Source organism: Odocoileus virginianus, chromosome 6 (assembly GCF_023699985.2).
Source record: "Odocoileus virginianus isolate 20LAN1187 ecotype Illinois chromosome 6, Ovbor_1.2, whole genome shotgun sequence".
Lineage (NCBI taxonomy): Eukaryota > Metazoa > Chordata > Mammalia > Artiodactyla > Cervidae > Odocoileus > Odocoileus virginianus.
In genome coordinates this window covers 56369990-56383945 of record NC_069679.1, presented here as the reverse complement: position 1 = coordinate 56383945, position 13956 = coordinate 56369990, and the positions used below count along the sequence as shown (strand labels likewise).

General features: G+C 43.0%; 1 protein-coding gene across 1 annotated transcript in view; it reads right to left on the bottom strand.

The window, feature by feature from the left end:
- PELI2 (pellino E3 ubiquitin protein ligase family member 2) overlaps positions 1-3286 on the bottom strand; it is a 186247-nt gene extending 182961 nt beyond the window's left edge. Inside the window, exon 1 of the mRNA XM_020899630.2 lies at positions 2709-3286. Coding sequence (XP_020755289.1) covers positions 2709-2785 — 77 coding nt within the window. The 5' untranslated portion in view covers positions 2786-3286. The remainder of the gene's footprint in view (positions 1-2708) is intronic.
- Between the last annotated feature and the right edge of the window lie 10670 nt (positions 3287-13956).

Sequence of the window (13956 nt, the reverse complement as noted above, 5' to 3'; positions counted from 1 at the left end):
GACATGCAACATTGATAATAATTTTTATTTGGTCATCACTGGTGATTTAAGACGGAGGGCGCTACCTCAAGTCCTAAGGGTAGGATAATGATTAATAAGGGTTGCCTTAGAGTCTACCTACCTTTTCACTATTTCCCCACATTCTTCAGTGTGTTCAATATTGTCAGAGTCAGAGAACTACTCTCAAAAATAGAAAATGGCCCCAATTGAGATCTCAAGTATTGAAAAACCAAACTTAGCATCTTCTTAGATCCTGGTCTCAACTCACCTTTCACCTCCTCAGAGAAACCTTCCCTGCATTCCCAGCTAAAGAAGGCAAGACCTGCCTATTGCAGGCATCTCCTAAGCTAACCCATTTCTGTTGAGAACTTGGCAGCGCCCGAAACTGCCATTTATTATTCATTTGTTTACATGTTTCCTTCTGTTTATATCTGCCACTCCACACTACAGTGATATAGCCCCCTGTGCACTTCTGGATCCTCCACGCCTAAACAGTGCTGACACATAGTAGGTGCACACAAACTGCTGAGTGGCCTAAAATATTAATATCAGTGCTAACTCCGTCATGGACTTCCCTTGTAGCTCAGTCTGTAAAGAATCTGCCTGCAGTGCAGGAGACCCAGGTTTGATCCCTGGGGTGGGAAGATCCCCTGGAGAAGGAAATGGCAACCCACTCCAGTATCCTTGCCTGGAAAATCTCATGGACACAGGAGCCTGGTGGGCTGCAGTCCATGGGGTTGCAAAGAGTCCCGCACGACTGAGCAACTAACACTTAATTCCATCCTACTAAGTGTCTCCTGGAAAAACCTTTGTAAATAACAGACTACATGCAGCCGGCAAAGTATTTACATAGTCTGCTTTAGTAGAAGCCTGATCGGAGGACAATTCAGGGGAAAAATCCTTTTCGGGGTTTTGGAATGTCCTGCACCTCCAGCTATGAACACAAACCCTCTCCAGACCCACTCACACCCTGCTTTCATGAAACATCTCAACGACTATTTCCTCAAAAGGAAATAATGAAATAAAGTCCTGGCCTAAGTTAATCTTTCGTGTCAGGTTCACAATGTTAAACATACTTTGAAGCCAGCCACACAAACAAAACCAAACTGCACAAAATTAGGCTGGGCTGAGGTTACATAAGACAAGCTAAACTCTAGCTTTTTGCCTGCCAGTCCTCTCTCCTTTCACTGAATCTTGATGTTTGGCTTTTAAGTGCAATTAGATGCAGGTGAGAAAAATGCTTATCTGCAGACAGCTTCCAAATAGGTAAATGAGCTTTCCAATCACCCAACACTGTAGCTACAAAGTACGCCAAAGTGGACAACTTTGAGCTGGACTGTGTCTGGAAGCTTCTCTTAAAAATTCGTCGCTTTAAAATTATCTTCAAGTCGGCACTTACTTCAAGGTATTCAGTTATCAAAACACATTTTTCAGAGTGCCCTGAGTTTTTCCATACCCATGACTCTTCACATGTGTGCTAAGCCTACCTTTCAGCACCCGTAATGTTCAGAACACAAGTCTTTCAAGAGAGGACAAAAGCGCGGGTTTCCGAGAGTGACAGATCCAAAGGAAAAAATAATCCTTTCTCTTTTCTTTTCCAAGGCTAAACCCAAATTGCTCCTTCTCCCGAATTTACCGCACTTTCCCCACCCCAATCCGCTCCCCTTTCACTGCCCACTTTATCCTGCTTTAATCCCGGCGAAGCCTCTCTCTAGCTTATTAAGGGTAAACAATAGAAATGTCATAAGGAAACTCAGGAAGTAGATGAAGTCTCTAATTGCTGCCGTTTAAAGATTGTAGATAATTACTATCTTCAGAATGTGGTTTTCACAAGCCGAGAGGGAGCAGAGGCTGGCGAGCTCCCCGCCGTTGGGAGGACATCTGCGAGGCCGAATCCCAGGACCGAGGGCCAGAGAGGATGCAGCCCCGCGCGCCCCGGAGCCCCGGCGGGCGCAGCGGCTTTCCTGCCCGCTCCACGACACTCCGGGCGGAGAGAGCCGAGGGCCGGCCCAGCCGCCCGGGTCGCAGACAGTTCACTGCCCTCGGGCTGCGGCTGCCGCGGCGGTCACCATAACAATATGCAAGGCGCTGCCCGCGGACGCCCCTCGCGCGGATCCCACAGCCCGCAGCGCCGAACCGCCGGTGCCGCGCCTGGAGTTCCGGGCCCGGGGCTCACAGTAAGCGGGAGCAGAGGGACCCTGGGGGCCTCTCACTTTCGCCACGGTGGCGGGGTGGTCCTCGGTCACCGAGAGGTGCCCACGACGGCTGTGCATCAACCCTGGTCCCTATCCCCGATACCCAGCCCGGGGCAAGCGGGGAAGTCGAGCCTCTGCCCCCGCGGTACTGCCGAGGACTTGGTCCCCGAACGCTACGCCCCGCGGGGCTCCGAGGTCGCCCCAGTCCCCGCCGCTGCCTTCGCCCCGGGCTGACCGCGCTCTGCCACTTCCCTCGCCACCGTCCTCGGCGCGGAGAGCGCATCCCTGTGCCCGCCGCAGCCCCGCGCGCGCGGATGGGGGCATCCCACCCCCACTCCCGCCGTCCCAGCCCTCCGAGACGCTCCTACCGGCCCAAGCGCCCTACCGATGGTCAGAGAACCCCCAAACCACCCCGATGGCCCTGCTCCGGGATGTGGGTGCACGGCGGCCACCCAGCCCGGAGCGCGTGCTGCCCGCCCCCAAGCTCCCCTGGTCGGGGATCCCCGGACTCACCCCAGTACCACCAGCTCCCCGTATTTCACGGGCTCCTTATTGGGGGCGCAGTGCTCCTCCTGGCCGGGGGAAAACATGGAGCCCTGCTCGGCCGCCGCCGCCGCCGCCTCCGCCGCGATCCCCGCCGAGTCCGCGCCGCCGCTACAATCCCATCCCGAGAAGGGAGTGAGCGCGCCGGGGAAGGGCACGGCGGCGAAGGGGGCGCGAGGCGGCCAGTCCCGCGGCTGCTCCGTCGTGGCTGCGTGGCTGCCCTGCCGGGCTCTCTGGAGCTCCGCGCGCCGCGGCTGCCCCGAGCTGGACTCGGCAACAAATGGGACCGGGCAGCAGGGAGACCCACCGCGCCAAGCGCCGCCGCAGCCGCCGCCGAAGCCCCGCGGGAGGGAGGAGAGGAGGGAGCGAGCCGGGGAGGGGCGGGGGCAACGGGCGGGGGAGGGGCGGGGGCCGGACCGCAGGGCCGCCCCGCCCGCGCGCGGGCAGGTGGGAGCCGCCCCGCCCTCCGCGAGCCGCCCGGAGCCCCCGCCCACCCGGCGCCCCCTCCCCCGGCGCGGGGGCTGCCCAGGTCCGCTCCCCGCCCCGCTCGGGCCCAGCCGCGGATCGCCCCCGTGTTATGTAAACATAGAGTAAAAGGGAAAGGAAGTTCTTAAAGGAGCAGCTCTATTTTTTTTTTTTTTCCTCTCGCTTCCTTCCCCAAACTTAACAGCGCGGGCACCTCAGCCCTGGTCGCCGAGTTGTCCCGCGGCCAAAGGCTGCGCGAGATCCCCGGAAGCACGGCGGTTTAGGTCCCCAAGCCTAACTTAGTTTCCTCTGTTAGCTAGCTGTAAATAAAGAACCTGCTCTCCGGATATGGGAGCATTTGCTTTCCCGGTGTCACCGTGTCGCGGCAAACATTCGGAGGTGTTCCACACGCGCACCTGGTGCCTCCTTTTCCAAACCCCAGTCCTTTAAAGCTTGAAGAAGTCTAGAAATTTGGAGGCCTTTGCCAATTGGCACTGGATTAGAGGGAGTTTTGAAGGCACTTGGAGCACCCCTCCATTGTGCAGGATGTAGCAGCCCGGTCTGTCGTCAGCAGACTTCCACGTGGTTCAAAAAAAAAAGTTATGTGTGTGTGTTTTAACCCATACTCTCTCCCCTTTCCCATACCTTGTCTCAATCCCCTAAGCAATTTAAAAGAAAATTATTTCAGTAAACTTTTTAGTGAATATAAAGGTTCCTGTATTATCATAATTTAGCCAACACATTATGTTTGGTTTTTTCTGCGTTTCTAGTTACTAGGCTTTGAAATAGAGTATAATAGATTTCCTGACTTCTGTTTCTCATCATGCAGTATTTTGTTTTACCATTTATTAAGCACTCATATTGGACGCTGCATATTATTGTCAGTCACTGCCTCTCAAGATTATTAAATATTTAAATACACACTGCAAACCCTATGTATAAACACTGACTGGTTGGCTATGACCCTAAGTAAAGGACTAGGGAAAAAAAATTTCATCACAGTTGAGATAACCTTCCATTGCGCTGTTCAGTACCCGTTGTCTAACATTCTCTGATAGGTTATTGCTACAGTGACATGATCTGCAGGAAATTTTACTTCAGTTAGTAACTATTTTTTTTTTAATTGGGGCTTTAGAATTAAATTGTTTCAAAGTAACTAAAGCCACACCATTGGTAAATAAAACACAGAAAAAAATTTAGACAACTTAACTTCACCTAAGTATAAAAATTCTTTACTTCAACTGCACACAGCTATCCTGCATATTTTACATATCCTCTGTAACACATGTGTTACATGTGTGTGTATTATTATGAGTTTTAACCAACAATCCTTCACTAAAGGGTTGAATGCTTTCTCATCACTAGTGTCTTGGTATGAATTTCTGTCTGAATTTCTCTGCCTAATTAATGTAGTCATCTATCTACTCTATGCTCCTACTTACCATATAGGTGTGTGACTAGCAAAGAACTATCAGAATCATGCTGCGGGTATGAAGTTCCTGGTTATTACAGTACCTGACTTTGTCACTCTAACTTCTCCAGGCTTGTTCTGTTGCTGCTACTGCTCTCTAGGCTAGAATTACCCCCTCTCTTCTCTCTTGGCATGCTGTGCTTTTGTGCATTGCATTACACTGTTCTGGCTCCATTTCCTCCTTGCTGTGCTCTGCATCTGCTCTTAGGAAGATGGAAACAAACATTTATTAACCTCCTACTAAGCTTCAAACACTAGGCTGAGAGTTTGCCATAGGGTGCCAGTCTTTGCAGGACCTCCATTCTTGCTGTCTGCGAGAATCGAGTTTCCCATAGAGCATCTGACTTCCAAAAGGCCATCTCCCTCTTTTTTCTCTCCCTGCATTTCTTTGAGCTTGTTTAAAGTTCTTCATCAGGTCTATCTTTATCAGAGTTACTTACAGGAAATGTTGCTTTGGATCTAGTTTTTGTAGCAGTACAGGCTTTTTATTCTAGGCAACTCGGGGCTGGCAAACCAGTTTGGGGAATCATACACCGGAAGACCTCAGGAATGCATGCTGGGACCAGGGATGGAAATCCAAATAAGCGAAAGGGCCGAGTGAGGACTGTGGCAAATTAATGCCATGAGGGGTATCGGTCACTCTTCTCCAGTTACTTGTTGCCATGTGACAATAACAGCTTACTTGTTAAAGTTGCTAAATTTGACTTTCTTTTAAAAGTGCAAATCCTGTGTTTTATGCCAAATCTCCTAACTTTTAACTGTAGGCAACTCATATAAGTTCTGTTGTTAGGTTTTACACTTGATCTTAGCCAAAAGGCCGAGAAGCGATATTGTTGTTAGGTTTTAAATACAGCATAGACCCACCAAAACCATGTCTGTTTTCTAGATTGGGCCCAAGTTCCCCAAATTTGCTTTTGTCTGGTTTAAAGAAAATATATACATAAAAGTTTAAAAAAACAAAACAAAAAAACAGGAAAAAAAAAAACACTTCTCAAGTGGAATCAAATGGCAAGGCTGCGAGGGGAACAGAGTGGTGGGGCATAAAGTTTATTTTTTCAGTGTCTGTGGCTTATGTCCCTATAAAAGCCAGTTTGCACCTTTCTCTATTCCTGATTAGAGTTTTCTGTTCACAACTTAAACCAATTAGAGCATTACCCTCACCATTCCCTGCTAACATTAGGAATCTGATTGTAGCATGAATTTATCTCTTCTTGAATGTAATTGTTTTAGTTAGTAGCTCTAGGCTGGTGGGACAATCTGGCTGTGCCATCTGCCAACCCACTGAAAGCCAGGGTGGGCTTGCCTGACCTGGCTGCCAGGGCAGACCCCCACCCCTTCCCTCCCTGCTTGCCATTCCATTTGTATCTCTCCTAAACCACTCTCCTGAAGAGAATGACCCACCCACAGTGTCCCACAGGGAACTGATTCTGCTGCTTGGGCTACCTAAGGCCATATGTTAACCTCAAAATAAAAAATGTTAAGCTTCCTCTTACACGTCCCCCGCCCCAGTTATACCTATCTCTTTTAAGTTAGAATGAAAGGTTTACTGAAGAAGTTTATGTTTGCCTTAACCATACCTTAAATAAAATCAATCCAATGACTCCCAGTATTTCTAGAATACTCTAATTTTTAGTCACTCTCCATTCTACCTTAGATGTTTATGTTTGCAAAGACTAAAGAGTAAGAAGATACATTCAAAAATATATCTTATGGTAAACATCATTTTTTCATGAAAACTTAGATCACATTTTTGTTTTTAAATTTTATATATACATATATATATATTTTTCCGGATTGGGAAAGTTAACTTGAGTTCCTTGTCAGAAGTTTGGAAAGCATTAAAAAGGGGACTTTTTTGTATCTTATTTTATTTAAACTATCCTTAGTCTAATTACCCAGAAACAACACTGGGTAACATTTTTATGCATTTCCTTCACCTTTTTGAAGTTTTTATGTAGTGTGATAATACCGTGTGTAGTCACCTCTCACACAGTTTAACCCCTTGTTTTCACTTATTATTACATTGTGAGCAGTTTCTTTCTTGTCAACTAAAACTTCATTTTTGTTGTTTTGTCATGTGTATCAACATCTATTAACCTTCCCCCCTCTTACAAAACATTGGGAAGATTTCTAACTTTTGGTCTTCTAAATAATAAACATGTTTATATTAGTTATTACTGCAAGAGAACAGTTTCCTACAAGTAAAATTATTACATCAAAGGGCATGAACATTTTTAAGACCCTTTGATGCATATTTCCAAACCGTTTTTCAAAATGATTATGCCTGCCAAGTTATACTGCAGCCAGCAGTAAATGAGAAAGCCTGCCTCAGGGAACTCACTAGCATTTTTAAACCCTCACTAATATGACAGGTGATAATTTTTATTTGCATTTCTTTGATTGCTAGCGTGAGGTACACTCACTTTTTTAAAAAAATTGGGATAGGCAATACACAACATGAGATCTACACTCAACGAAACTTTTAGAATCCACAGGAGGCAGTGATCAAGACCATTCCCAAGAAAAAGAAATAGAAACAGGCAAAAAATGGTTGTCTGAGGAGGCCTTACAAATAGCTATGAAAAGAAGAGAATCGAAAGGCAAAGGAGAAAAGGAAAGATATACCCATTTGAGTGCAAAGTTCCAAAGAATAGCAAGAGTGATAAGAAAGCCTTCCTCAGTGATGAATGCAAAGAAATAGAGGAAAACAATAGAATGGGAAAGACTATAGAGATCTCTTCAAGAAAATGAGAGGTACCGAGGGAAATTTTTGTGCAAAGATGGATAAAATAAAGGACAGAAATGGTGTGGACCTAACAGAAGCAGAAGTTATTAAAAAGAGGTGGCAAGAATACATAGGAGAACTATATTAAAAAGATCTTCACAGTCCAGATAATCACGATGGTGTGATCACTCACCTAGAGCCAGACATCCTGGAATGCGAAGTCAAGTGGGCCTCAGGAAGCATCACTAAGAACAAAGCTAGTGGAGGTGATGGAATGCCAGTTGAGTTATTTCAAATCCTAAAAGATGATGCTGTGAAAGTGTTGCACTCAATATTGCCAGCATATTTGGAAGACTCAGCAGTGGCCACAGGACTGGGAAAGGTCTGTTTTCATTCCAATCCCAAAGAAAGGCAATGCCAAAGAATACTCAAACTACTGCACAATTGCACTCATTTCACACACTAGCAAAGTAATGCTAAAAATTCTCCAAGTCAGGCTTCAACAGTATGTGAACTGTGAACTTCCAGATGTTCAAGCTGGATTTAGAAAAGGCAGAGGAACCAGAGATCAAATTGCCAACATCCATTGGATCATCAAAAAAGCACAAAAGTTCCAGAAAAACATCTACTTCTGCTTTATTGACTATGCCAAAGCCTTTGACTATGTGGATCACCACAAACTCTGGAAAATTCTTAAAGAGATGGGAATCAGACCACGTGACCTGTCTCCTGAGAAATCTGTATGCAGGTCAAGAAGCAACAGTTAGAACTGGAAATGGAACCACAGACTGGTTCCAAATTGGGAAAGGAGTATGTCAAGGCTGTATATTTTCACCCTGCTTTTTTAACTTACATGCAGAATACATCATGAGAAATTCTGGACTGGATAAAGCATAAGCTGGAATCAAAATTGCTGCGAGAAATATCAATAAGCTCAGATATGCAGATGACACCACACTTAGGGTAGAAGGTGAAGAAGAACTAAAGAGCCTCTTGATGAAAGTGAAAGAGGAGAGTGAAAAAGTTGGCTTAAAACTCAACATTCAGAAAACTAAGATCATGGCATCTGGTCCCATCACTTCATGGCAAATAGATGGGGAAACAATGGAAACAGTGACAGACTTTATTTTGGGGGGCTCCAAAATCACTGCAGATGGTGATTGCAGCCATGAAATTAAAAGACATTTGCTCCTTGGAAAAAAAGTTATGACCAACCTAGACAGCATATTAAAAAGCAGAGACATAACTTTACCAACAAAGGTCCATCTAGTCAAAGCTATGGTTTTTCCAGTAGTCATGTATGGATGTTGAGAGTTGGACTATAAAGAAAGCTGAGCACTGAAGAATTGATACTTTGGAACTGTGGTGTTGGAGAAGACTCTTGAGAGTCTCTTGGACTGCAAGGAAATCCAACCAGTCACTCCTAAAGGAAATCAGTCCTGAATATTCATTGGAAGGACTGATGCTGAAGCTGAAACTCCAATATTTGGCCACCTGATGCGAAGAACTGACTCATTGGAAAAGACCCTGATGCTGGGAAAGATTGAAGGTTGGAGGAGAAGAGGACAGCAGAGGATGAGATGATTGGATGGCATCACTGACTCAATAGACATGAGTTTGAGTAGGCTCCGAGAGTTGGTGATGGATAGGGAAGCCTTGCGTGCTGCAGTCCGTGGGGTCACCAAGAGTCAGACACGACTGAGGGACTAAACTGAACTGAACTGATATTACTGTTAACTATAAGCACAACACTGTACAACAGATATCTAGAGCTTCTTCACCTGGCCTGACTGAAACGTCATACCCATTGAACAGCAACTCCCATTTTTCCCTCCCTGCGTCTCCTAGAAATTGCACTTTTTACTTGCATAACTTTAACAACTTTAGATATATAAGTTTAATCATTCAGTATTTATCCTTCTGTGACTGGTTTATTTTTTAGCAAAGTGACTGGTTTATTTTTTAGCAAATTGTTCTCAGGTTTCATACATGACATATGACAGTATTCCTTTTTTATGGCTGAATAATATTCCATTGTGTGTATATATAACTTTTTTTTTTAATCAAGTCATTCATTAGTGGATATTTAGGTTCTTTAACCTCTTGGCTATTGTGAATAGAGCTGCAATGAACATGAGAATGCAGCTGTCTTTTGAGATTCTGATAACTATTTGAATAAATATCCAGAAGTAGGATTGCTGGACTGTATGGTAGTTTATTTTTAATTTTTTGAGGACATGCCATTCTACTTCACCAACATCATTTCACATCAGTAGGACACAAGGGTTCCAGTGTCTCTACATCCTTGTCAACATTTGCGATTTTCTGGTTTTTTGATAATGAACATCTTAACAAGTGTGAAGTGGTATCACATTGTGATTTTGATTTACATTTCCCCAATGAAAAGGGGCTTCCCTGGTGGCTTAGAGGGTAAAGCGTCCGCCTGCAATGCAGGAGACCCGGGTTCAATCCCTGAGTTGGGAAGATTCCCCTGGAGAAGGCAATGGCAACCCACTCCAGTACTCTTGCCTGGAAAATCCCATGGACGGAGGAGCCTGGGAGGCTGCAGTCCATGGGGTCACAAGAGTTGGACATGACTGAGCAACTTCACTTTCAGTGAAAATGATGTTCAATATCTTTTCAGATATCTGTTGTATTTGCTTATCTTCTTTGGAAGCAAGGAGACAGGTGAGCTCCCTGCGCTGGGAGGACATCTGCAAGACCAAGGAGGACATTTGCACTGTCTGCTCATTACCTCTGCCCATTTTGAAATTGGGTTATTTAGTGTTTTTGCTATTGAGTTATATGAGTCTTCTATATGTTTTGGATATTAACCCTTTATCAGATATATGGTGTGCAAATATTTTCTCCTTTTCTGTAGCCTGCCTGTCTCCTTTGCTGTGCAGAATCTTTTTACTTAACATAGTTCCACTTGTCTACTTTTGGTTTTGTTGCTGATGCTTTTTGGTATCAAATTCAAGAAATCATTGCCAAAATTGATATCACAAAGATTTCCCCCTTAGCTTTCTTCTAAGACTTTATAGTTTCACGTTTTCTGCTTAAGTCTTTAATCTATTGTGAGTTGATGTTTGTGTTTGGTGTAAGATTAGGGTCCAATTTCATTCTTTTGCATGTGGCTATCCAATTTTCCCCACACCATTTACTGAAGAAGCCCTCCTTTCCCATTGTGTCTTCTTAGAAATGTTTCAGTTTTTCATTGAGTATGATGTTAGCTTTGGGATTTTTATATATGGCCTTTATTATTTTGAGACAATTTCCTTTTATTCCTAGTTTGCTAAGTCTTCTTTTTTTTTTTTTTTTGTCAAGAAAGGGTATTGGGTTTTATCTATTGCTTCTTCTGCATCTGTTGAGATCATCATGATATTTTTATCCTTTGTTCTGTTAATATGCTATCTTGCATTGGTTGATTTTCATATGTTGAACCATCCTTGCATCACAGGGATAAATTCCACTTGTTCATGGGATATGAGACGTTTTATGTGCTGCTGGATTCAGTTTTCTAGTATTTTGTTGAGGATTTTTTCACCCATATTCATCAGTAACAATGACTTGTAATCTTCTTTTCTTTTCTTGCAACATCTTCTGACTGTGAAATCAGGGTGATACTGATCTCATCTTCTTCAATTCTGTGGAAGAGTTTGAAAAGGATTGGTATTAATTCTTTTTTAAATGTTGAGTAGAATCCACCAGTGAAGACATCTGATCCTGGAATTTTCTTAGTTGGGAGGTTAATTACTGATTCAATCTCCTTACTAAGTAATTGGCCTTTTCAGATTTTCTATTTTCCCATGATTCAATCTTGGTATGTTATATGTTTCTAGGGATTTATCCATTTCCTTTAGGTTATCCAATTTGTTGGTGTACAAGTATTCACAGTACTCTGGTACTCTTTTTATTTCTATGGAAGTGGTAATAAGGTCCCCTTTCATTTCTGATTTTTTTATTTGAGTCTTTCTCTTTTTTCTTAGTCTTGTTAAAGACTTGTTGATTTTGCCAATCTTTTCAAAGAGCCAACTCTTAGTTTCATTGATTATTTTTTCCTACCGTTTTTCTATTTTCTATTTTGCTTCTTTTCTAATGTTTATTGCTTGCCCTCTGCTAATTTCAGGCTTATGGTCTTCTTTATCTAATTCCTTGATATATAGCAATAGGTTTCATATTTGAGGTCCTACTTCATTTTTAATGTAGGCATTTATCATTATAAAGTTGCCTCTTAGAATTGCTTTTGCTGCATCTCATAAGTTTTGGTATTTGTATTTTTAAAAATAAATTTGTTTATTTACTTTTGGCTACCCTGGGTCTTTGTTGCTGCACACAGGCTTTCTCTAGTTGTGGCGAGCAGGGGCTATTCTTCATTGTGATACACAGGCTTCTTATTGCAGTGGCTTCTCTCATTGCAGAGCATGAGCTCTAGGCATGTGTGCTCAGTAATTGTGGCACACACCGGAAATTGAACCTGTGTCCCCTACATTGGCTGGTAGATTCTTTTTTTATATATAAATACTTTAAAAACTTTATTAAGAAATGTGTTTGAGAAAATGTTTGAAGATTGCTTCACTGCAAATTGTAAAACAAAACTGAGAAAAATGTTAAAATGCAAATCAAGGAAGAAATAGATGACAAACCTGGATTAGAACATTGAGTATCATAAAGATGTCAATTTTCCCCAATTAATTTATTTTTTAATTGATTTATGTATTTTAATTGGAGGCTAATTACTTTGCAATATTGTAGTGGTTTTTGCCATACACTGACATGAATCAGCCATGGGTGTACATGTGTCCCCCATCCTGAACCCTCTCCTACCTCCCTCCTCATCCCATCCCTCAGGGTCGTCCCAGTGCACCAGCCCTGAGCGCCATGTCTCACGCTTCGAACCTGGACTGGTGATCTGTTTCACATATGGTAATATACATGTTTCAATGGCAGGTAGATTCTTAACCACTGGGCCACCAGGGAGGTCCCAGTATTTGTATTTTTGTTTTCATTTGTCTCAAGATATTTTCTAATTTCCTTTTTGATTTCTTCTTTGATCCTTTGATGTTCAAGAGTGTGTTGTTTAATTTCCAAATATTTGTGAACTTTCCAACTTTCTTTGCTATTGATTTCTAGTTTTAGTCCACTGTGGTCAGAAAAGATACTAGGTATAAATTCAATCACCTTTAATTTGTTAAGACTTGTTTGGTTCTCTAATATGTAACCTATACTGGAGAATGTTCCATGTGCTCTTGAGAAGAATCTGTTTTCTGCCGCTGTTGGGTGGTGGCATTCAGTCCTTTAACAGCCATGTGGTTGGGTCCTGTTGAGCTTGTGATCAATAAAACCTTAGGGCTTTGTCAGATAAACTGCTTTTAAGCAGAATCCATCTCACCAGGACCTGTACACTTGAATTATTAAGTAAAATATTAAATATTTATTCCTGTTTTATTTCCAATTCGTTAGGTTTAGACAATTGACTGGGCTTTTTTTATCACTCTTTTAAAGAGGCTTTAATTATTTCAAAAAGTAACAGATACAGATAGTAAATAATTCAAATATAGAAAAGAGTAAAAAATGTTTTAATCTTATCCAGTGGTTCTCCTCCCTAGTGGAAACCAGTTATCATTTTTGTGCGTGTATCTTCCCAGCACTATTCTCTGTGTATGTTTGTACAATCTTTTAAAAACACACAGAAGAGGCAGCACACTATGTGTACTATTATATACCTAGCTTTTTTCACTTAACAAGCTTTGAGCAATTGACTGAATGGTAGAACAGAGTCACCTGTGAAAGATTTGAGGAAACAATAGTCCATTCACAAACTATAGTGAGTGCAAATGCCCTAAGGTAGGACTGTGCTTGGCATATATTAGGAAGAGAAAGAATTTCATGTTGCCAGAGCTTACTGTGTGAGCTGGAGACGGGTGTCAGATAAAGCTGGGGATTTCCATGGAGGTACAGTGGATAAGAATCCACCTGCCAAGGCAGGGGACATGGGTTCAATCTCTGGTTCTGGAGGATTCCACCTGCCGTGGGACAACTAAACTCATGAACTGCACCTACTGAGCCCTTGCATCTAGAACCTGTGTGCCACAAGAGAAGACACCACAATGAGAAGTCCACACACCACAACTAGAGAATATCCCCTACTCTCTGCAACTAGAGAAAGCCTGCACACAGTAACAAAGATCCAGTGCAGCCAAAAATAAACAAATAGATAGCTAAAGAAAAGAAAAGATAAAGCTGGAGAGGTAGGTAGGAGCCAGATCATACAGGGCATCGGGGTAATGACTGCTTCCCTTTGACACTGGAAATCACTGGAGAGTTGAGCAGGATTGTTGAAACAACAAATAATAAAATCTTGTAACAATTTTGTCTACATAGACGTCACGAGACCATAAAATGCAAAATCAAGATACACATTTTGGAAGATACAGATAAATGACTTTGGAATAAAGAATTCATTTTTATGTTCTTAGCCCAGGACCAGAGTTATTGCAAACAATGAAAGGCACTTGTAACAATGAGATTGTGCTGGAAAAAGGTCTCCCTACCCT